A 25013-nucleotide genomic window follows, 5' to 3' on the forward strand; every position below is an offset into this window, starting at 1 on the left:
CGTAGGTAAATAAAAATGTTATTTTGGTCACTATGGGCACGGTAAATGAAGGTCTCGCGCCCAAACATCACCAAGGACATAGAGGTACATACATGTATATACTATTAATTAGTAGTACGCATAATGTCCCTATAATCACGGAAGACTCACAGAAGTACCAAACTGATGTATGATGTCCCAAGAAACAGCTGTGATGACCCTAACATCATGTACGAGTCCTAGAAAGACGGAACAGCTCAGTGATGACCCTAACATCATGTACGAGTCCTAGAAAGACGGAACAGCTGTGTGATGACCCTAACATCACGGACGAACCCTAGAAGGACGGAATATCTGTGTGATGACCCTAACATCACGGACGAGTCCTATAAAGACGGAACAGCTGTGTGATGACCCTAACATCATGTACGAGTCCTAGAAAGACAGAACAGCTGTGATGACCCTAACATCATGTACGAGTCCTAGAAAGACGGAACAGCTGTGATGACCCTAACATCATGTACGAGTCCTAGAAAGACGGAACAGCTGTGATGAGCCTAACATCACGTACAAGTCCTATAAAGACGGAACAGCTGTGATGACCCTAACATCACGGACGAGTCCTATAAAGACGGAACAGCTGTGATGACCCTAACATCACGTACGAGTCCTATAAAGACGGAACAGATGTGATGACCCTAACATCACGTACGAGTCCTATAAAGACGGAACAGCTGTGATGACCCTAACATCACGGACGAGTCCTAGAAGGACGGAACAGCTGTGTGATGAGCCTAACATCATGTACAAGTCCTATAAAGACGGAAGAGCTGTGATGACCCTAACATCACGGACGAGTCATATAAAGACGCAACAGCTGTGATGACCCTAACATCACGGACGAGTCCTATAAAGACGGAACAGCTGTGATGACCCTAACATCACGGACGAGTCCTATAAAGACGGAACAGCTGTGATGACCCTAACATCACGGACGAGTCCTAGAAAGACGGAACAGCTGTGTGATGACCCTAACATCACGTACGAGTCCTAGAAAGACGGAACAGCTGTGTGATGACCCTAACATCACGTACAAGTCCTAGAAAGACGGAACAGCTGTGTGATGACCCTAACATCACGTACGAGTCCTAGAAAGACGGAACAGCTGTGTGATGACCCTAACATCACGTACGAGTCCTAGAAAGACGGAACAGCTGTGTGATGACCCTAACATCACGTACGAGTCCTAGAAAGACGGAATATCTGTGTGATGTCCCTAACATCACGGACGAGTCCTAGAAGGACGGAACAGCTGTGAATAGAAAACTAAAGATCGGATCCAAAGGAGGTAGGGGGGTCAGTAAGGGTGGATGGGGCCAGGGAGAGGGAGAACTGACAGGGCGAGTGTTAAAAAAGTAATACGAAAAGTGGAGAGTAGGTAGAGTGGGAGCTTGGGTGAAAGGTAAGGGAGCAGCTGATTTAACGGACACGAGGTCCTATAAGGACGAACAGCTGTGTGAATGACCCTTACATCATGTACGGTTATAAACGGGAACAGCTGTGTGAGACCCTAACATCTCGACGAGTCCCTTAGAAGGTCGTTAATACTGTGTGGATGTCCCTTACATCTCGTCCGCCGCGAAAGGACGTGAACGCTGTTTGATGACCCTAACATCACTTACGCGTCCTAGAGGACGGACAGAGCTGTGTGATTGACCTAACATCACGGTACGAGTCCGAGAATGACGGAATATCCTGTGTGATGTCCCTAACATCTCGTACTAGTCCGAGAAGGACGGAATATCTGCGTGATGACCATGACCCTAACATCACGTACGAGTCCTAGAAGGACGGAACAGCTGTGTGATGACCATAACATCATGTACGAGTCCTAGAAAGACGGAACAGCTGTGTGCTGTCCCTAACATCACGGACGAATCCTAGAAGGACGGAATATCTGTGTGATGTCCCTTACATCTCGTACGAGTCCTAGAAGGACGGATCAGCTATGTGATGTCCCTAACATCACGGACGAGTCTAGAAGTTCTGAACAGCTGTGTGATGACCCTAACATCACGGACGAGTTTAGAAGTACGGAACAGCTGTGTGGTGAAGTGCTGCATTCATTATTCCGTTAATGTATATTGTATTTATAATATGCAATTAAAGGCACACTTACTTTGTGTGCTTTTTGTACTTGTACCAATAAACTCTGCTGGTTCTCTAGAACGGACATATTACCATCCCTATCACCGACGTGAATATCATATGAATCATTCACGTGTACCAAACAGTGTTACGGCCTATCGGGTCCTTGTCATGAACTGTCCTTGTCTGGTCAGTGGGTATCACTGTCCAGCAGGCTATACGAGATCAAATCATTTACCATTTGAACGGTTCAAAAGTGAAAAACAATTCTATATTTGTGACATTACTTTAACTTTGTCAGATTCTGAAAGTCGTTAAAAAGGAGTGCAAACATCGCCTGCATCTTTCATTTCATTTCATGCATACCTTACCACCACGTAACCACGTGGCCATATCTAAAAAAATGAGTTGTTATCCTGATTACTTTGTTTTTAGCAACACCAAGCTAGTTTGCGTTAATGACGTCATAATCAAAGTTTATAACAAAGTCTCGCAACAAATATGCGTTTTCAATTAAAAAGAATTTATTTCGAGGTTGATACGAGAAAATGACCAAAAATCACCAAAACGAGTCCGTAAATTGCGGTATGATCCATCTCAATCATGACTCCTGTTATAAACATCTTCGGACAATCCGGAAGCTTCGCCACCTTTAGTTGCAATACATGATAATAGGATGTTGTCAATGAATTAGGAGCAGGCAGACGCACTTTGGAAGGTTTTCGCCACGTTAACTAACAGATATGTGACGATGGCACCAGATAGTGACCCGACCTGTGTCATAGCTCCGCACCAAAGCAGCGCCCTCTTGCCTTCTTTCCTGAAGAGAGTTGCTAGTGAGACCTTGGAAAACACCATCAGGAAACCCATCAAGACCCACGTTGTTACCTGGAAGAAAACCGGTTGATGAGTTCGATTATATGACGTAAAATGGACTCAGGTAAGAACTATGTCTTAGTGATAAAACAGGATAATTAACCAGTAAAGGTATGGATCTGTCAAACCGAGATACAAAAGTCTGGATCTGTCAAACCGAGATACAAAAGTCTGGATCTGTCAAACCGAGATACAGGGTCTGGATCTGTGAAACCGAGATACAAAGGTCTGGATCTGTGAAACCGAGATGCAAAGGTCTGGATCTGTCAAACCGAGATACAAAGGTCTGGATCTGTCAAACCGAGATACAAAAGTCTGGATCTGTCGAACCGAGATACAAAGGTGTGGATCTGTCAAACCGAGATACAAGGTCTGGATCTGTCAAACCGAGATACAAGGTCTGGGTCTGTCAAACCGAGATACAAAGGTCTGGATCTGTCAAACCGAGATACAAAGATCTGGATCTGTCAAACCGAGATACCAGGTCTGGATCTGTGAAACCGAGATACAAAAGTCTAGATCTGTCAAACCGAGAGGCAAAAGCCTGGATCTGTCAAACCGAGATACAAAGGTCTGTATCTGTCATACCGAGATACAAAGATCTGGATATGTCAAACCGAGATACAAGGTCTGGATCTGTCAAACCGAGATACAAGGTCTGGATCTGTCAAACCGAGATACAAAAGTCTAGATCTGTCAAACCGAGATACAAAGGTCTGGATCTGTCAAACCGAGGAGTAAATGCCACTTTGGTGTCATAATTGACGTGTTCTATGTAATTGTATAAAGTTTTCTAGAGAAGTATAGTTCCTTTAATATTGAATTTGTATTAAGAGTCCTGTTTAAAACATTAGCTCAGTAGAGCTTCTCTTACGAGTACACAACACTGAAATGTAACATTTTGTTTTAGTGTAGTCTTACCACAACAAACGGTCCTGCCGGGTCGTCATACAACACAGGGAAAGGGCTCTGGACAGCCGTCATCACTATGAAAGCCGACAGAGATGTTCCAAGGAAAGTGAGAACACTAATTACCAGGCAGGTCGGAACCGGAAGTAGTAAAGCCACTACACAGGCTGTGGGATTGGCAATGTTTGCAAGTGTCATTGCCAGATGGTATGCATCGTAGCCGTACGGTAGGCACGAGTAAGTCTGAAGGGACGGGAGGACGCCATTACTTAGAGCGTTTATCCATACCACCAGGCACAGGAAGTACAAGTACGTCCTCGTGGACATTGGAGTGTACGACGGAGGCACGTTTAACCTCACAACACCGTTTTTGTCATCAAGAAGCGATTCAACAGTTTCTTGTGAATTATCCTGTACTTTCTGATTGCTCTGCAATTCGATGGTGCCTCTGTTCTTGCAAACATTCTGCATAGTAATGTGTTCTTTCTTAAAATACGGTAAGTAATTTAATAAAGAAAATGCCAGTCCACATGATAGCATCATCACAAACAGGAATATAAAGAAGTTATCCACCGGGAAATAAGGTTCTTGGTATAAAGTTTGGATTTCAAATGAAGACAAGTTAGTAGATGTGTCTACATAGGAGACATTTTCACACGATATTTTACCGACACCTTGTGCCAAGGCGACCAGACTTGGAATCAGACCACTCATCCCTTCTCCTAGGAAATAACCCGTCATATACTGAACCCTGAATAAGGACATAAATGGCAGGAATAGGACGGACGATGTACAGTCGACGATAGACAGAAAGAAGTGTAGGGCCATCAGAGCTGTACTGTGTTCCTCGCCAGCCACTACAGAGGTTTTCTTCCAGAAGAAAGACAGCAGCAGACAGGCGAGCGCTCCTATGGTAAGGATGGTGTATATAACCGCCCTCTCATTCAGGGTGTCATTGGTAAGTATGTACGCGAGGGTGACAAGGATTGGTCCGATGTTGGCTGGTTGTATAATCATGACTAGATATGAGGGTAATGCCCAGCCCTCCGGTAGGTGTGGGACTAGTACGGGTAACTCTATGAGTAACCCATTAACCGCTACCCAGGATCCAACACCAAACAGTATCACAGTTAGATACAACAGGATGTTAATCTCTCCATACCGGAACCAACTCTCTCGGATCATGTCGAGGTGCTGGTTTGTCAGGGTTCAAATGTCGATACAATCTGTAACATAAACACCAACATTAATACCAACACTACAGACATGTTATACTACCACAGTAACTTAATTCTAGGCCAATAAAATTTCAATTTCGATATACCCGATCAACCTAAAACTGGTATAAGATTTCAGATATAAAGTTTCAGTACTGCCTGTAAATAATAAACCGTTTCCGTGTTTTTCCCGAACTTCTAGAAACACGAGGTCGGGAATCACGTGACTTAAAGTTGGTGAGTTTCATGAATCCAAAACGGCCGAAAGTACGTCGAAGGGATAAAATCAAGGTTTGTTGCATGCTATGCACATATCTAGGTAAATGTTATCATGTTATACACAAATCTAGGTAAATGTTATCATGTTATACACATATCTAGGTAAATGTTATCGTGTTATACACAAATCTAGGTAAATGTTATCGTGTTATACACAAATCTAGGTAAATGTTATCATGTTATACACAAATCTAGGTAAATGCTATCATGTTATACACAAATCTAGGTATATGTTATCGTATTATACACAAATCTAGGTAAATGTTATCGTGTTATACACATATCTAGGTAAATGTTATCGTGTTATACACATATCTAGGTAAATGTTATCATGTTATACACCTATCTAGGTATATGTTATCGTGTTATACACAAATCTAGGTAAATGTTATCATGTTATACACATATCTAGGTAAATGTTATGTTATTCACATATCTAGGTATATGTTATCATGTTATACACATATCTAGGTAAATGTTATCATGTTATACACCTATCTAGGTATATGTTATCATGTTATACACATATCTAGGTAAATGTTATCATGTTATACACAAATCTAGGTAAATGGTATCATGTTATACCAATGTAGGTAAATGTTATCATGTTATACACAAATCTAGGTAAAATGTTATCATGTTATACACATATCTAGGTAAATGTTATCATGTTATACACATATCTAGGTAAATGTTATCATGTTATACACAAATCTAGGTAAATGGTATCATGTTATACACAAATCTAGGTATATGTTATCATGTTATACACATATCTAGGTAAATGTTATCATGTTATACACAAATCTAGGTAAATGTTATCATGTTATACACATATCTAGGTAAATGTTATCGTGTTATACACAAATCTAGGTAAATGTTATCATGTTATACACAAATCTAGGTAAATGTTACCATGCTATACACAAATCTAGGTAAATGTTATCATGTAATAAATGTCTTTCTGTATTAATATCCCCTCCCCCTTACTTTCAATATGTCTCTTCAAAAAACAAAGCATTCCAAAAAAGAGCAATCTTGCCTGGCTCCTGCTGAAATTGAATATAACATGTTTTGGTATAAACATTTTGAGGTGTACTTACCAGCCACTCGCCTCTACAAAGTGTGGTGGTCAGTAAAAAATCTACCAGATTGTATGGTGTTTATAGCCACACAGATGTTCACAGCATGCATTAAAAATATATTTTATATACATTATACAATGTATATGTATATTTTATATAAACTATGGCGTAGGACAAGTTTATTGTTTACTTATCTATCAGTCAATGTATAACAAATGAAACGAGCAGTAGTGACAGTTATTGAACAATGATAAAACAGGTATATAACAATGGTATAGTAACAATAGGTACATTAGGTCTATAACAATGGGTACAGTAGGTCTATAACAATGGGTACAGTAGGTCTATAACAATGGGTACAATAGGTCTATAACAATGGTATAGTAACAATGCGTACAGTAGGTCTATAACAATGGGTACAGTAGGTCTATAACAATGGGTACAGTAGGTCTATAACAAAGGTATAGTAACAATGGGTACAGTAGGTCTATAACAATGGGTACAGTAGGTCTATAACAATGGGTACAGTAACAATGAGTGCATTAGTTCTATAACAATGGGTACAGTAGGTCTATAACAATGGTATAGTAACAATGGGTACAGTAGATCTATAACAATGGGTACAGTAGGTCTATAACAATGGGTACAGTAGGTCTATAACAATGGGGTACATTAGGTCTATAACAATGGTTACGTAGGTCTATAACAATGGGTACAGTAGGGTCCTATAACATGGGTACAGTAGGTCTATAACAATGGTCACAGTAGGTCTATAACAAATGGTTACAGTAGGTCTATAACAATGGGTACAATAGGTCTATAACAATGGGTACAGTAGATCTATAACAATGGGTACAGTAGGTCTATAATAATGGGTACAATAGGGTCTATAACAATGGTATGGGTAACATGGGTACAGAGGTCTATAACAATGGTATAGTACAATGGGTACATTAGGTCTATAACAATGGGTACAGGTAGGTCTAGAACATGGGAACAGTAGGTCTATAACAATGGGTACAGTAGGTCTATAACAATGGGGTACAATAGGTATATACCAATGGGTTACAGTAGGTTTATAACAATGGTATAGTAACAATGGGTACAGTAGGTCTATAACAATGGGTACAGTAGGGTCTATAACAATGGGCACAATAGGTCATAGCAATGGGGACAGTAGGTCTATAACAATGGTATAGTAGCAATGGGTACAGTAGGTCTATACAATGGGTACAGTAGGTATATAACAATGGTATAAATAGGTATATAACAATGGGTACAGTAGGTATATAACAATGGGTACAGTAGGTCTATAACAATGGTATAGTAGGTATAATAACAATGGGTACAGTAGGTCTATAACAATGGGTACAGTAGGTATATAACAATGGGTACAATAGGTCTATAACATGGTATAGTAGGTATATAACAATGGGTACAGTAGGTCTATAACAATGGTACAGTAGGTCTATAACAATGGGTACAGTAGGTCTATAACAATGGGTACAGTAGATCTATAACAATGGTACAGTAGATCTATAACATGGGTACAGTAGGTCTATAATAATGGGTACAATAGGTCTATAACAATGGGTACAGTAGTAGGTTGTTTGCTCGTATACCCGACCAAATGATATTGGGACTTGATTTTCTTGATAAACATAGTGCTGTTATTGACTTATCAACACAAACTGTTGAGTTGAATGGTGAATCCCATGCTGCAATATGCGTTCAGGATTCAATGACGATGGAGCAAACATTTTTAAAGTTCGTCTCGAAAGTAAAGTTGCTGTCCCCCAAGCGTCTTTCAAATACGCCAAAGGTGCATTAGTTGGGGAGGAAGGATCGACGGATGACATAGTCGTGCAGTCCCATAGAGACTTGAATGGCCTACTTGCTCCAGCCACCCTGCAGTCTGGCACAACGATATGGTTTTTTAAGTTGAGGCAATTCTACCGACAACTATATCACCCTGAGGAAAGGGTACGATTTTGGCACCGCATTAGAAGCTGATGAAATAGGCCACGATGCGAACGCGGTCGGATCTCCGATTGTCCTAGAGGTTATTGGTGAGCCAGGCGGTGATATGGAAAAGGAACTGGCAAGCGCACGGTCAGCGCTTCCTCCTCATCTTGGTGACCTTTTCGACCGTTCCGTTAGTTGGTTACGACAGGAACAAGCGTTTACGGTAGCAAAACTTCTTATATCATTTCGGGAAGTGTTTGCTGATAGTGTTTTAGATCTAGGTTTGTTCCGGGGCGGTATTCAACATCGGGTAGAAACTGCGGGCTCGAAGCTCATACGACAACGCATGAGACGAACTCCCTTGCGTTTTGAGGCGGAAGAAGAGAAGCACATAGAAGCAATGCTCGGAAGGAAGGTTGTCCAGCCTTCGTTTTTAATGGTCGGAACAGCGGCAGTACAAATCACAAGTCCAGTGCCGGATGTATATGTTGAACAGCTCGAAACGAGCATCAGGGAGACTCATTTACTGGCCCGAAGCCTTCTGAAGTCCTCACAAGCCAGGCAGAAACGAGACTATGATTTACGTTGTCGGCAGGTTTCATACAGGACTGGGGATCTTGTATTGAAGATAGATTCGTCAACAAAGATTGCACAGAGCCCGAAGCTTCGCACCTCATGGCGAGGACCGTATGTCGTCTCAAGAGTTATGTCACCAGTCCTTTACAGCATTCAGGAAAGGAAGAATGAAAGTATCATTCACCACGACCGTCTCAAGCGATATAAGTCACTCTGGACCTAACGATTAAAAGACAAAGTCCTCTGTGAGGGGACCCCCACGGAATCCATGGCAGCTGAGGCTCGGATTGGTGGAGAGGCAGGGGACATGCTTGGTCACTTCCCAGCCACCGTTACATGTGAGGAGGATGGGGGCGAGCTCCTGAACTTTCCGGGCGAAGCAGGGGACAGTCATGATCCGTTCTCCGCGACCGATACCTGTGGGGAGGACGGGGTCCTCGGCTTGGCGGGAGAGGATCAATCGATTTCTGTGGATTCAATGAAGGTTTCTGGACTCGCCATTCGAGACAGAATTCCTCCACAAAGACTCGGTACAGCGCACTAGAAGGGCCGAGTACGGACCCTGGTGACTGAGACTGCCGGTGACTTCTCCTATTAAAATGGGGAAGAGTGTTGTGATCAATTGGTCCGAGTTGGTATTATTTAGAGATGAGTCTTCGCTTACTCGGACCGGAAGTGATGTGGTAAAGCGAATATCACTCGTCCGTGTAGTTCACACATAGTCAAGCAAGCGTACAGACGTATATTCGTACGTGTAGTTCACACATAGTCAAGCAAGCGTACAGACGTACATTCGTATTGTGCGGCGTGACTGTGGACTACATTCGCCATTGTTAGCGTAACATTGTTACAATAGCATATATTAGCCCATCTTTACAACAGTATAGCAACAATGGGTACCGTAGGTCTACAACAATGGTTACAGTAGGTCTATAACAATTGGTACAGTAGGTATATAACAATGGTATAGTAACAATGGGTACAGTAGGTCAATAACAATGGGTACAGTAGGTCTATAACAATGGCATAGTGACAATGGGTACAGTAGGTATATAACAATGGGTACAGTAGGTCTATAACAATGGTATAGTAACAATGGGTACAATATGTCTATAATAATGGGTACAGTAGGTCTATAACAATGGGTACAGTAGGTCTATAACAATGGGTACAATAGGTCTATAACAATGGGTACAGTAGGTCTATAACAATGGTATAGTAACAATGGGTACAGTAGGTCTATAACAATGGGTACAGTAGGTCTATAACAATGGGTACAATAGGTCTATAACAATGGGTACAGTAGGTCTATAACAATTGTATAGTAACAATGGGTACAGTAGGTCTATAACAATGGGTACAGTAGGTCTATATCAATGGTATAGTAACAATGAGTGCATTAGTTCTATAACAATACAGATGTTTCATCCTTGTATGACTCATCATTGATGGTTGGGACACCATACAGGTGTTACGTACTTGTATGACTCATCATTGATGGTTGGGACACCATGCAGGTGTTTCGTCCTTGTATGGCTCATCATTGATGGTTGAGCCACTGTACAGGTGTTTCGTCCTTGTATGACTCATCATTGATGGTTGGGACACCATACAGGTGTTTCGTCCTTGTATGACTCATCATTGATGGTAGGGACACCATACAGGTGTTACATACTTGTATGACTCATCATTGATGGTTGGGACACCATACAGGTGTTTCGTCCTTGTATGACTCATCATTGATGGTTGGGACACCATACAGGTGTTTCGTCCTTGTATGACTCATCATTGATGGTTGGGACACCGTACATGAGTTTCGTCCTTGTATGACTCATCATTGATGGTTGGGACACCGTACAGGTGTTTCGTCCTTGTATGACTCATAATTGATGGTTGGGACACCGTACAGGTGTTTCGTCCTTGTATGGCTCATCATTGATGGTTGGGACACCATACAGGTGTTTCGTCCTTGTATGACTCATCATTGATGGTTGGGACACCATACAGGTGTTACGTACTTGTATGACTCATCATTGATGGTTGGGACACCATGCAGGTGTTTCGTCCTTGTATGGCTCATCATTGATGGTTGAGCCACTGTACAGGTGTTTCGTCCTTGTATGACTCATCATTGATGGTTGGGACACCATACAGGTGTTTCGTCCTTGTATGACTCATCATTGATGGTTGGGACACCATACAGGTGTTACATACTTGTATGACTCATCATTGATGGTTGGGACACCATACAGGTGTTTCGTCCTTGTATGACTCATCATTGATGGTTGGGACACCATACAGGTGTTTCGTCCTTGTATGACTCATCATTGATGGTTGGGACACCGTACATGAGTTTCGTCCTTGTATGACTCATCATTGATGGTTGGGACACCGTACAGGTGTTTCGTCCTTGTATGACTCATAATTGATGGTTGGGACACCGTACAGGTGTTTCGTCCTTGTATGGCTCATCATTGATGGTTGGGACACCATACAGGTGTTTCGTCCTTGTATGACTCATCATTGATGGTTGGGACACCATACAGGTGTTACATACTTGTATGACTCATCATTGATGGTTGGGACACCATACAGGTGTTACGTACTTGTATGACTCATCATTGATGGTTGGGACACCATACAGGTGTTATGTACACTTTGTACTTGTATGACTCATCATTGATGGTTGGGACACCATACAGGTGTTTCGTCCTTGTATGGCTCATCATTGATGGTTGAGCCACTGTACAAGATTTTCGTCCTTGTATGACTCATCATTGATGGTAGGGACACCATACAGGTGTTTCGTCCTTGTATGACTCATCATTGATGGCTGGGACACCATACGGGTGTTTCGTCCTTGTATGACTCATCATTGATGGTAGGGACACCATACAGGTGTTTCGTCCTTGTATGACTCATCATTGATGGCTGGGACACCATACGGGTGTTTCGTCCTTGTATGACTCATCATTGATGGAAGGGACACCATACAGGTGTTATATACTTGTATGACTCATTATTGATGGTTGGGACACCATACAGGTGTTTCGTCCTTGTATGACTCATCATTGATGGTTGGGACACCATACAGGTGTTACGTACTTGTATGACTCATCATTGATTGTAGGGACACCATACAGGTGTTTCGTCCTTTTATGACTCATCATTGATTGTAGGGACACCATACAGGTGTTACGTACTTGTATGACTCATCATTGATTGTAGGGACACCATACAGGTGTTATGTACACTTTGTACGTGTATGACTCATCATTGATTGTAGGGACACCATACAGGTGTTACGTACTTGTATGACTCATCATTGATTGTAGGGACACCATACAGGTGTTATGTACACTTTGTACGTGTATGACTCATCATTGATTGTAGGGACACCATACAGGTGTTTCGTCCTTGTATGACTCATCATTGATGGTTGGGACACCATACAGGTGTTTCATACTTGTATGACTCATCATTGATGGTTGGGACACCATACAGATGTTATGTACAGTACTTGTATGACTCATCATTGATGGTTGGGACACCATACAGGTGTTTCGTCCTTGTATGACTCATCATTGATGGTTGGGACACCATACAGGTGTTTCATACTTGTATGACTCATCATTGATGGTTGGGACACCATACAGGTGTTACGTACTTGTATGACTCATCATTGATGGTTGGGAAACCATACAGGTGTTTCGTCCTTGTATGACTCATAATTGATGGTAGGGACACCATACAGGTGTTTCGTCCTTGTATGACTCATCATTGATGGTTGGGACACCATACAGATGTTTCGTCCTTGTATGACTCATCATTGATGGAAGGGACACCATACAGGTGTTATATACTTGTATGACTCATCATTGATGGTTGGGACACCATACAGGTGTTACATACTTGTATGACTCATCATTGATGGTTGGAACACCATACAGGTGTTACGTACTTGTATGACTCATCATTGATGGTTGGGACACCATACATGTGTTACGTACTTGTATGACTCATCATTGATGGTTGGGACACCATACAGGTGTTATGTACACTTTGTACTTGTATGACTCATCATTGATGGTTGGGACACCGTACAGGTGTTACATACTTGTATGGCTCATCATTGATGGTTGGGACACCATACAGGTGTTTCGTCCTTGTATGACTCATAATTGATGGTTGGGACACCATACAGGTGTTACGTACTTGTATGACTCATCATTGATGGTTGGGACACCATACAGGTGTTATGTACACTTTGTACTTGTATGACTCAGCATTGATGGTTGGGACACCATACAGGTGTTTCGTCCTTGTATGGCTCATCATTGATGGTTGAGCCACTGTACAAGATTTTCGTCCTTGTATGACTCATCATTGATGGTAGGGACACCATCAGGTGTTTCGTCCTTGTATGACTCATCATTGATGGCTGGGACACCATACGGGTGTTTCGTCCTTGTATGACTCATCATTGATGGAAGGGACACCATACAGGTGTTATATACTTGTATCACTCATTATTGATGGTTGGGACACCATACAGGTGTTTCGTCCTTGTATGACTCATCATTGATGGTTGGGACACCATACAGGTGTTACGTACTTGTATGACTCATCATTGATTGTAGGGACACCATACAGGTGTTTCGTCCTTTTATGACTGATCATTGATGGTTGGGACACCATACAGGTGTTATGTACACTTTGTACTTGTATGACTCATCATTGATCGTTGGGACACCATACAGGTGTTTCGTCCTTGTATGACTCATCATTGATGGAAGGGACACCATACAGGTGTTATATACTTGTATGACTCATCATTGATGGTTGGGACACCATACAGGTGTTACGTACTTGTATGACTCATCATTGATGGTTGGGACACCATACAGGTGTTACGTACTTGTATGACTCATCATTGATGGTTGGGACACCATACAGGTGTTATGTACACTTTGTACTTGTATGACTCATCATTGATGGTTGGGACACCATACAGGTGTTTCGTCCTTGTATGGCTCATCATTGATGGTTGAGCCACTGTACAAGATTTTCGTCCTTGTATGACTCATCATTGATGGTAGGGACACCATACAGGTGTTTCGTCCTTGTATGACTCATCATTGATGGCTGGGACACCATACGGGTGTTTCGTCCTTGTATGACTCATCATTGATGGTAGGGACACCATACAGGTGTTTCGTCCTTATATGACTCATCATTGATGGCTGGGACACCATACGGGTGTTTCGTCCTTGTTTGACTCATCATTGATGGAAGGGACACCATACAGGTGTTATATACTTGTATGACTCATTATTGATGGTTGGGACACCATACAGGTGTTTCGTCCTTGTATGACTCATCATTGATGGTTGGGACACCATACAGGTGTTACGTACTTGTATGACTCATCATTGATTGTAGGGACACCATACAGGTGTTATGTACACTTTGTACCTGTATGACTCATCATTGATTGTAGGAACACCATACAGGTGTTACGTACTTGTATGACTCATCATTGATTGTAGGGACACCATACAGGTGTTATGTACACTTTGTACGTGTATGACTCATCATTGATTGTAGGGACACCATACAGGTGTTTCGTCCTTGTATGACTCATCATTGATGGTTGGGACACCATACAGGTGTTTCATACTTGTATGACTCATCATTGATGGTTGGGACACCATACAGATGTTATGTACAGTTCTTGTATGACTCATCATTGATGGTTGGGACACCATACAGGTGTTTCGTCCTTGTATGACTCATTATTGATGGTTGGGACACCATACAGGTGTTTCATACTTGTATGACTCATCATTGATGGTTGGGACACCATACAGGTGTTACGTACTTGTATGACTCATCATTGATGGTTGGGACACCATGCAGGTGTTTCGTCCTTGTATGGCTCATCATTGATGGTTGAGCCACTGTACAGGTGTTTCGTCCTTGTATGACTCATCATTGATGGTTGGGACACCATACAGGTGTTTCGTCCTTGTATGACTCATCATTGATGGTAGGGACACCATACAGGTGTTACATACTTGTATGATTCATCATTGATGGTTGGGACACCATACAGGTGTTTCGTCCTTGTATGACTCATCATTGATGGTTGGGACACCATACAGGTGTTTCGTCCTTGTATGACTCATCATTGATGGTTGGGACACCGTACATGAGTTTCGTCCTTGTATGACTCATCATTGATGGTTGGGACACCGTACAGGTGTTTCGTCCTTGTATGACTCATAATTGATGGTTGGGACACCGTACAGGTGTTTCGTCCTTGTATGGCTCATCATTGATGGTTGGGACACCATATAGGTGTTTCGTCCTTGTATGACTCATCATTGATGGTTGGGACACCATACAGGTGTTACGTACTTGTATGACTCATCATTGATGGTTGGGACACCATGCAGGTGTTTCGTCCTTGTATGGCTCATCATTGATGGTTGAGCCACTGTACAGGTGTTTCGTCCTTGTATGACTCATCATTGATGGTTGGGACACCATACAGGTGTTTCGTCCTTGTATGACTCATCATTGATGGTAGGGACACCATACAGGTGTTACATACTTGTATGACTCATCATTGATGGTTGGGACACCATACAGGTGTTTCGTCCTTGTATGACTCATCATTGATGGTTGGGACACCATACAGGTGTTTCGTCCTTGTATGACTCATCATTGATGGTTGGGACACCGTACATGAGTTTCGTCCTTGTATGACTCATCATTGATGGTTGGGACACCGTACAGGTGTTTCGTCCTTGTATGACTCATAATTGATGGTTGGGACACCGTACAGGTGTTTCGTCCTTGTATGGCTCATCATTGATGGTTGGGACACCATACAGGTGTTTCGTCCTTGTATGACTCATCATTGATGGTTGGGACACCATACAGGTGTTACATACTTGTATGACTCATCATTGATGGTTGGGACACCATACAGGTGTTACGTACTTGTATGACTCATCATTGATGGTTGGGACACCATACAGGTGTTATGTACACTTTGTACTTGTATGACTCATCATTGATGGTTGGGACACCATACAGGTGTTTCGTCCTTGTATGGCTCATCATTGATGGTTGAGCCACTGTACAAGATTTTCGTCCTTGTATGACTCATCATTGATGGTAGGGACACCATACAGGTGTTTCGTCCTTGTATGACTCATCATTGATGGCTGGGACACCATACGGGTGTTTCGTCCTTGTATGACTCATCATTGATGGTAGGGACACCATACAGGTGTTTCGTCCTTGTATGACTCATCATTGATGGCTGGGACACCATACGGGTGTTTCGTCCTTGTATGACTCATCATTGATGGAAGGGACACCATACAGGTGTTATATACTTGTATGACTCATTATTGATGGTTGGGACACCATACAGGTGTTTCGTCCTTGTATGACTCATCATTGATGGTTGGGACACCATACAGGTGTTACGTACTTGTATGACTCATCATTGATTGTAGGGACACCATACAGGTGTTTCGTCCTTTTATGACTCATCATTGATTGTAGGGACACCATACAGGTGTTACGTACTTGTATGACTCATCATTGATTGTAGGGACACCATACAGGTGTTATGTACACTTTGTACGTGTATGACTCATCATTGATTGTAGGGACACCATACAGGTGTTACGTACTTGTATGACTCATCATTGATTGTAGGGACACCATACAGGTGTTATGTACACTTTGTACGTGTATGACTCATCATTGATTGTAGGGACACCATACAGGTGTTTCGTCCTTGTATGACTCATCATTGATGGTTGGGACACCATACAGGTGTTTCATACTTGTATGACTCATCATTGATGGTTGGGACACCATACAGATGTTATGTACAGTACTTGTATGACTCATCATTGATGGTTGGGACACCATACAGGTGTTTCGTCCTTGTATGACTCATCATTGATGGTTGGGACACCATACAGGTGTTACATACTTGTATGACTCATCATTGATGGTTGGGACACCATACAGGTGTTACGTACTTGTATGACTCATCATTGATGGTTGGGAAACCATACAGGTGTTTCGTCCTTGTATGACTCATAATTGATGGTAGGGACACCATACAGGTGTTTCGTCCTTGTATGACTCATCATTGATGGTTGGGACACCATACAGATGTTTCGTCCTTGTATGACTCATCATTGATGGAAGGGACACCATACAGGTGTTATATACTTGTATGACTCATCATTGATGGTTGGGACACCATACAGGTGTTACATACTTGTATGACTCATCATTGATGGTTGGAACACCATACAGGTGTTACGTACTTGTATGACTCATCATTGATGGTTGGGACACCATACAGGTGTTTCGTCCTTGTATGACTCATCATTGATGGAAGGGACACCATACAGGTGTTATATACTTGTATGACTCATTATTGATGGTTGGGACACCATACAGGTGTTTCGTCCTTGTATGACTCATCATTGATGGTTGGGACACCATACAGGTGTTACGTACTTGTATGACTCATCATTGATTGTAGGGACACCATACAGGTGTTTCGTCCTTTTATGACTCATCATTGATGGTTGGGACACCATACAGGTGTTATGTACACTTTGTACTTGTATGACTCATCATTGATCGTTGGGACACCATACAGGTGTTTCGTCCTTGTATGGCTCATCATTGATGGTTGAGCCACTGTACAAGATTTTCGTCCTTGTATGACTCATCATTGATGGTAGGGACACCATACAGGTGTTTCGTCCTTGTATGACTCATCATTGATGGCTGGGACACCATACGGGTGTTTCGTCCTTGTATGACTCATCATTGATGGAAGGGACACCATACAGGTGTTATATACTTGTATGACTCATTATTGATGGTTGGGACACCATACGGGTGTTTCGTCCTTGTATGACTCATCATTGATGGTTGGGACACCATACAGGTGTTACGTACTTGTATGACTCATCATTGATTGTAGGGACACCATACAGGTGTTTCGTCCTTTTATGACTCATCATTGATGGTTGGGACATCATACAGGTGTTACATACTTGTATGACTCATCATTGATGGTTGATACACCATACAGGTGTTATGTACACTTTGTACTTGTATGACTCATCATTGATGGTTGGGACACCATACAGGTGTTTCGTCCTTGTATGACTCATCATTGATGGTTCGGACACAATACACGTGTTTCGTCCTTGCATGACTCATCATTGATGGTTTGTACACCATACAGGTGTTACGTACTTGTATGACTCATCATTGATGGTTGGGACATCATACAGGTGTTACGTACTTGTATGACTCATCATTGATGGTTGGGACACCATACAGGTGTTACGTACTTGTATGACTCATCATTGATGGTTGGGACACCATACATATGTTACGTCCTTGTATGACTCATCATTGATGGTTGGGACACCATACAGGTGTTACGTCCTTGTATGACTCATCATTGATGGTTGGGACACCATACAGGTGTTACGTACTTGTATGACTCATCATTGATTGTAGGGACACCATACAGGTGTTTCGTCCTTTTATGACTCATCATTGATTGTAGGGACACCATACATGTGTTACGTACTTGTATGACTCATCATTGATGGTTGGGACATCATACAGGTGTTATATACTTGTATGACTCATCATTGGTGGTTGGGACACCGTACAGGTGTTTCGTCCTTGTATGACTCATTATTGATGGTTGGGACACCATACAGGTGTTTCGTCCTTGTATGACTCATCATTGATGGTTGGGACACCATACGGGTGTTACGTACTTGTATGACTCATCATTGATTGTAGGGACACCATACAGGTGTTTCGTCCTTTTATGACTCATCATTGATTGTGTGACACCATACAGGTGTTACGTACTTGTATGACTCATCATTGATTGTAGGGACACCATACAGGTGTTATGTACACTTTGTACGTGTATGACTCATCATTGATTGTAGGGACACCATACAGGTGTTACGTACTTGTATGACTCATCATTGATTGTAGGGACACCATACAGGTGTTATGTACACTTTGTACGTGTATGACTCATCATTGATGGTAGGGACACCATACAGGTGTGATGTACAGTACTTGTATGACTCATCATTGATGGTTGGGACACCATACAGGTGTTTCGTCCTTGTATGACTCATCATTGATGGTTGGGACACCATACAGGTGTTTCGTCCTTGTATGACTCATCATTGATGGTTGGGACACCATACAGGTGTTTCGTCCTTGTATGACTCATCATTGATGGTTGGGACACCGTACATGTGTTTCGTCCTTGTATGACTCATCATTGATGGTTGGCACACCGTACAGGTGTTTCGTCCTTGTATGACTCATCATTGATGGTTGGGACACCGTACAGGTGTTTCGTCCTTGTATGGCTCATCATTGATGGTTGGGACACCATACAGGTGTTTCGTCCTTGTATGACTCATCATTGATGGAAGGGACACCATACAGGTGTTATATACTTGTATGACTCATCATTGATGGTTGGGACACCATACAGGTGTTACATACTTGTATGACTCATCATTGATGGTTGGGACACCATACAGGTGTTACGTACTTGTATGACTCATCATTGATGGTTGGGACACCATACAAGTGTTACGTACTTGTATGACTCATCATTGATGGTTGGGACACCATACAGGTGTTATGTACACTTTGTACTTGTATGACTCATCATTGATGGTTGGGACACCATACAGGTGTTTCGTCCTTGTATGGCTCATCATTGATGGTTGAGCCACTGTACAAGATTTTCGTCCTTGTATGACTCATCATTGATGGTAGGGACACCATACAGGTGTTTCGTCCTTGTATGACTCATCATTGATGGCTGGGACACCATACGGGTGTTTCGTCCTTGTATGACTCATCATTGATGGTTGGGACACCATACAGGTGTTTCGTCCTTGTATGACTCATCATTGATGGTTGGGACACCATACAGGTGTTACGTACTTGTATGACTCATCATTGATGGTTGGGACACCATACAGGTGTTACGTACTTGTATGACTCATCATTGATTGTAGGGACACCATACAGGTGTTTCGTCCTTGTATAACTCATCATTGATGGTTGGGACACCATACAGGTGTTACGTACTTGTATGACTCATCATTGATTGTAGGGACACCATACAGGTGTTTCGTCCTTTTATGACTCATCATTGATTGTAGGGACACCATACAGGTGTTACGTACTTGTATGACTCATCATTGATTGTAGGGACACCATACAGGTGTTATGTACACTTTGTACGTGTATGACTCATCATTGATTGTAGGGACACCATACAGGTGTTACGTACTTGTATGACTCATCATTGATTGTAGGGACACCATACAGGTGTTATGTACACTTTGTACGTGTATGACTCATCATTGATTGTAGGGACACCATACAGGTGTTTCGTCCTTGTATGACTCATCATTGATGGTTGGGACACCATACAGGTGTTTCATACTTGTATGACTCATCATTGATGGTTGGGACACCATACAGGTGTTACGTACTTGTATGACTCATCATTGATGGTTGGGAAACCATACAGGTGTTTCGTCCTTGTATGACTCATAATTGATGGTAGGGACACCATACAGGTGTTTCGTCCTTGTATGACTCATCATTGATGGTTTGGACACCATACAGATGTTTCGTCCTTGTATGACTCATCATTGATGGAAGGGACACCATACAGGTGTTATATACTTGTATGACTCATCATTGATGGTTGGGACACCATACAGGTGTTACATACTTGTATGACTCATCATTGATGGTTGGAACACCATACAGGTGTTACGTACTTGTATGACTCATCATTGATGGTTGGGACACCATACATGTGTTACGTACTTGTATGACTCATCATTGATGGTTGGGACACCATACAGGTGTTATGTACACTTTGTACTTGTATGACTCATCATTGATGGTTGGGACACCATACAGGTGTTTCGTCCTTGTATGGCTCATCATTGATGGTTGAGCCACTGTACAAGATTTTCGTCCTTGTATGACTCATCATTGATGGTAGGGACACCATCAGGTGTTTCGTCCTTGTATGACTCATCATTGATGGCTGGGACACCATACGGGTGTTTCGTCCTTGTATGACTCATCATTGATGGAAGGGACACCATACAGGTGTTATATACTTGTATGACTCATTATTGATGGTTGGGACACCATACAGGTGTTTCGTCCTTGTATGACTCATCATTGATGGTTGGGACACCATACAGGTGTTACGTACTTGTATGACTCATCATTGATTGTAGGGACACCAAAATCCGACACACGGCCAGAGTTAGTTCATCAGAGGCCGAACATGACCGAGTAGAAATATAGGTGACGACACGGATCATTAAATGCATAATAAAGGAGGCACAGGAAGCACACACGTAACACATGGCGTTCATGGTATAGAGTGACCATAACTTTATTGCATATGAATAGTGACGACGTCAGTTGAATCGATAATGAAGGAAAGGGCGGAATACTACAGGGGTGGTTACAAGAGGTCGCGGGAAGGTATCTGAGTAGTGCTTGCAGTGCGGTTTGAAGACAAGTGATATGCACGGCACCGGGAGCAAGCACGAATTATGTCAAAGGAGGGATCAGCCTTGTAAGGGTAATGAGGCACATCAAGGGCGATATTAGATAAGATAGAGGTAGGACAGATGCAGGGAGAAGAAGAGAAAGGTCGATGGACAGAAACACAATCAACAAGATGTCGTGTGAGTCGGCGATAAATATCAGAAACACCGAGAGAATGCGGCGACACGCCTCAAACCGTGATGCGTTTTCAGAAAGACCAGGTACAGATGCACACGGCAGTAAAATGAGAATGTACAGTCTGACCAAATCCATACAAGGTGTTTGTGAAGGTGGCAGTACAAGGACTTGTAGAACATGGCATTCACTATATGTGGTAAAGGGACACCATACGGGAAGGTGTGTGCGAATCGTCCAGCTGCTATGAGTTCAAGAAGCAGTGCGAATGGTATTAGGGTACCACCACGCTAACTGGTGTAAACATACAATATGGAGGGTTGTAAAACTCATCATTGATTGTAACGCAGAGAGGCGCAGGGGACAAGAGCCATACAGGTGTTTCGTCCCTTAATATCACAATGACTCGCCCTTGTGAGGTGCAAGTCGGAGAAAAACGAGTCATGGAGAGACCGGTTAACAGGATACGTTGCAAATAAGACTGCGACCGTCAGTGATAATGGATAATGAAACTAGCTACCAGAGTGCAGATGGGTTAATAGTAAACAAAACTTTTGTACTAAGGTGCTGAACTGACTCAAAATAAGAAATGGATGGTGGTCGGACAAATCGGGGCTCATAACGGTGTTTCGTCCTTGTTATGACTCGTGCACAGTGGATATCAGCTTATTCGGACGACAAGACCCCAACTAGGTGTGTCCGTCACAAGATTTGCATGACAGCACATGAAAGGTTTGTAACACCACGACAGTGTAGTTACGAATACTAGTAGTAAGACTCATGGCATATGACAGATTTAGGAAAAGACGAACAGTGCGCAGGTGTTTGATACGCGGGGGGGTGACTTGATGACTACACATCATTGGGGTGAGTAGGTTATAGGACAAGAAAGCCAAGCAACAGCAGGGTTGGTTAACACAAGAAGGTAGACGTAGATGGCTCGTGACTCGACTGCGCAAAATGAGAATAGGTAAGGTGATGGGATACAAAAAAACCATGACAAGGCGAGATGATGAAAAAATTACGATCCATTGTATGACTAACCAACTGTGGCACATGTTGGAGCACCATCAACAGCAGTAAGATTGAAAACCAAAGGCGGGAAAACACTTGTGCGATTGTGGACTGCAAATCAGTGATAAGGGTAGGGACCCCATAGGCAGGGTTTGTTCACGGCACGGTCGGTAACTACGGGATCGCTGTGATGGAGCGAGGATCACCAAGATACGAGGCTATAGTGGTAACATAGTTCGAGTGAAAAGTGATCATCATTGATTGTCGGATCAGAAGAAGCACATAACGTGCTATGTGGACGTACGGTATATGCATCCTTCCAATATTATGGATGACAAGGGAAGCATACAGGTGTTCTAAATACGGGTTATATACTGTCATCATTGATGGTGGGACAACAGGGAGGGCCGTTGACGCGGGTGTCATCAATTTAGAAAGAGGTTCATAAAGGTTACATACTTTTTGGGGGAAATTTTGGTTTGACCCCAATAATGGGAAAACCCCCTTTTTACTTTAAATCCAAATTTTTTAAAATTTTTTTTTGGGGCCCTAAGGGTTTGGTTTTTTTTTGACTGGTTGTTTTTGGAACAAACATTTTTTGTCCTTGATACCAAAATTTTTTCACCACAAAGGGGTTCGTCTTATATAGGAAAAATTTGGAAAAAGTTTTTTTGGGGGGGGGGGGCCCAAATTTTGGGGGGGTTGGGGGCCAAAAAGGTTGGGACCCGGGGGCTTTTAAAAAAATTTGGGTTTTTGGTTTAAAAAACCCTGGGGAGCCCTTTTTTAAATCAATTTGGGGAAACACATTTTTAAAAAAGGGGCCCCCCTTTTTTTCCAAAAAAAACATTTTTTTAAACCCCTTTTTTGGGTTTTTCTTATGGAAGGGGCACCATTTGGGGTTTACTTTTGTTTTATCAATTTTTTTGTGGGAACCAAATTTTTGGGGACTATTTGGGCCCCCAATTTTTTTGGGGGAACATACGGGTTTTTAAAAGATTAATTGGGGGGGGCCCTACGGGGGTTTTTTTTTAAAAACAGGGTTTTTTTGGGGGGAAAAAAAGGTTTTTGGGTTTTTTTTATGCTCAATTTGGGGAAAAAAAGGGGGGAAACCCCCCAGGTGGTTTCGGTTTTTCGTCTTGGGTTTGGGGGAAAAAAATTTTTTTTTTTTATCATTGGGGTTTTGCCCTACGGTTTGTTTTTGTGGGGAAAACCCTCTTTTGTAAAACAAGGTTTTTCATTTTAGTGTTCTTTTGATGAACCCCAAAAGGGGAAAAGTACTTGTTGACCCATTGATTGGGGGGGAAACCAAAGGTTTTAATTTAATTTGGACTAGGGATCCTTTGGGGACACCCTATGGTTTTTCAGTACTTTTATGCCATCTTGTGTTTTGGGGGCCCAAAGGGTTTTTCCTTTTTGATATCAAATTTTGGGGCACCAGGGGGGGACCCATAAATGTTTTTTGAGGTTTTTTTTCATAGGGGGGGACCCCGGGGAGGTTTTTTGGATTTAATTTTTTTTGGGGGGGGGCAGGGGAAAAATGGTTTGGGCCTTTTTATGAATCTCAATTGGGTTTTTGGGCACCTACAGGTTTTCGTTTTTCCCCTTATTGTTTTTGGGGGGGGGCCCCAAGTGTTTTGGGGGCCCCCTTTAATGGGCCAAAAAAGATGGGGGGGGAAAAAAAGGTTTTTATTTATTTTGCCCCAAATTTTTGTTGGGAACCCATAAAAGGGGGAAAATAAGTGGGTTTTGACCAAACTGATGGTTGGGGGGAACCCAAAAGGGGGCTTTTTGTTTGGGGGGGCCCCCTTTGGGGTTGGGAAAACCAGGTTTGACCTTTTTCTTTTCCCCTTTTGGGGGGGGGGAAAAACCCCTGGGGGGCCCCTTTTGGTAAACTTAGGTTTGGGCCCCGACAAAGTTTTTGCCTTTTTCCAAATTTATGGGGGAAAAAACCCCCCTTTTTGGGGGTATTTTTTTCTTCCCCTTTTGGGGGACCATAATGTTAATACTTTTAAAACCCTATTTTTGGGGGGAAAAAAGGGGGTTTTTTCCCGGGGTTGGCCCCACATAAGGTTGGGGCCCAAAAAAAAAGGGGCCCTTTAAATTTTCATTTGATTGTAAGGGAACCCTC

The 25013-nt window shown here is 42.4% G+C and overlaps 1 protein-coding gene across 1 annotated transcript; it reads right to left on the minus strand.

The window, feature by feature from the left end:
- Window positions 1–2638: 2638 nt before the first annotated feature.
- LOC117338186 (solute carrier family 52, riboflavin transporter, member 3-B-like) lies at window positions 2639–5125 on the minus strand. Its single transcript, XM_033899435.1, has 2 exons — window positions 3925–5125; window positions 2639–3015 (listed from the first exon to the last, which is right to left on the minus strand). Exons 1-2 carry the CDS (start codon window positions 5095–5097, stop codon window positions 2818–2820), a joined length of 1371 nt encoding a protein of 456 aa, XP_033755326.1. The 5' UTR covers window positions 5098–5125; the 3' UTR covers window positions 2639–2817.
- Window positions 5126–25013: the final 19888 nt, after the last annotated feature.

This window comes from Pecten maximus, chromosome 11 (assembly GCF_902652985.1).
Source record: "Pecten maximus chromosome 11, xPecMax1.1, whole genome shotgun sequence".
Lineage (NCBI taxonomy): Eukaryota > Metazoa > Mollusca > Bivalvia > Pectinida > Pectinidae > Pecten > Pecten maximus.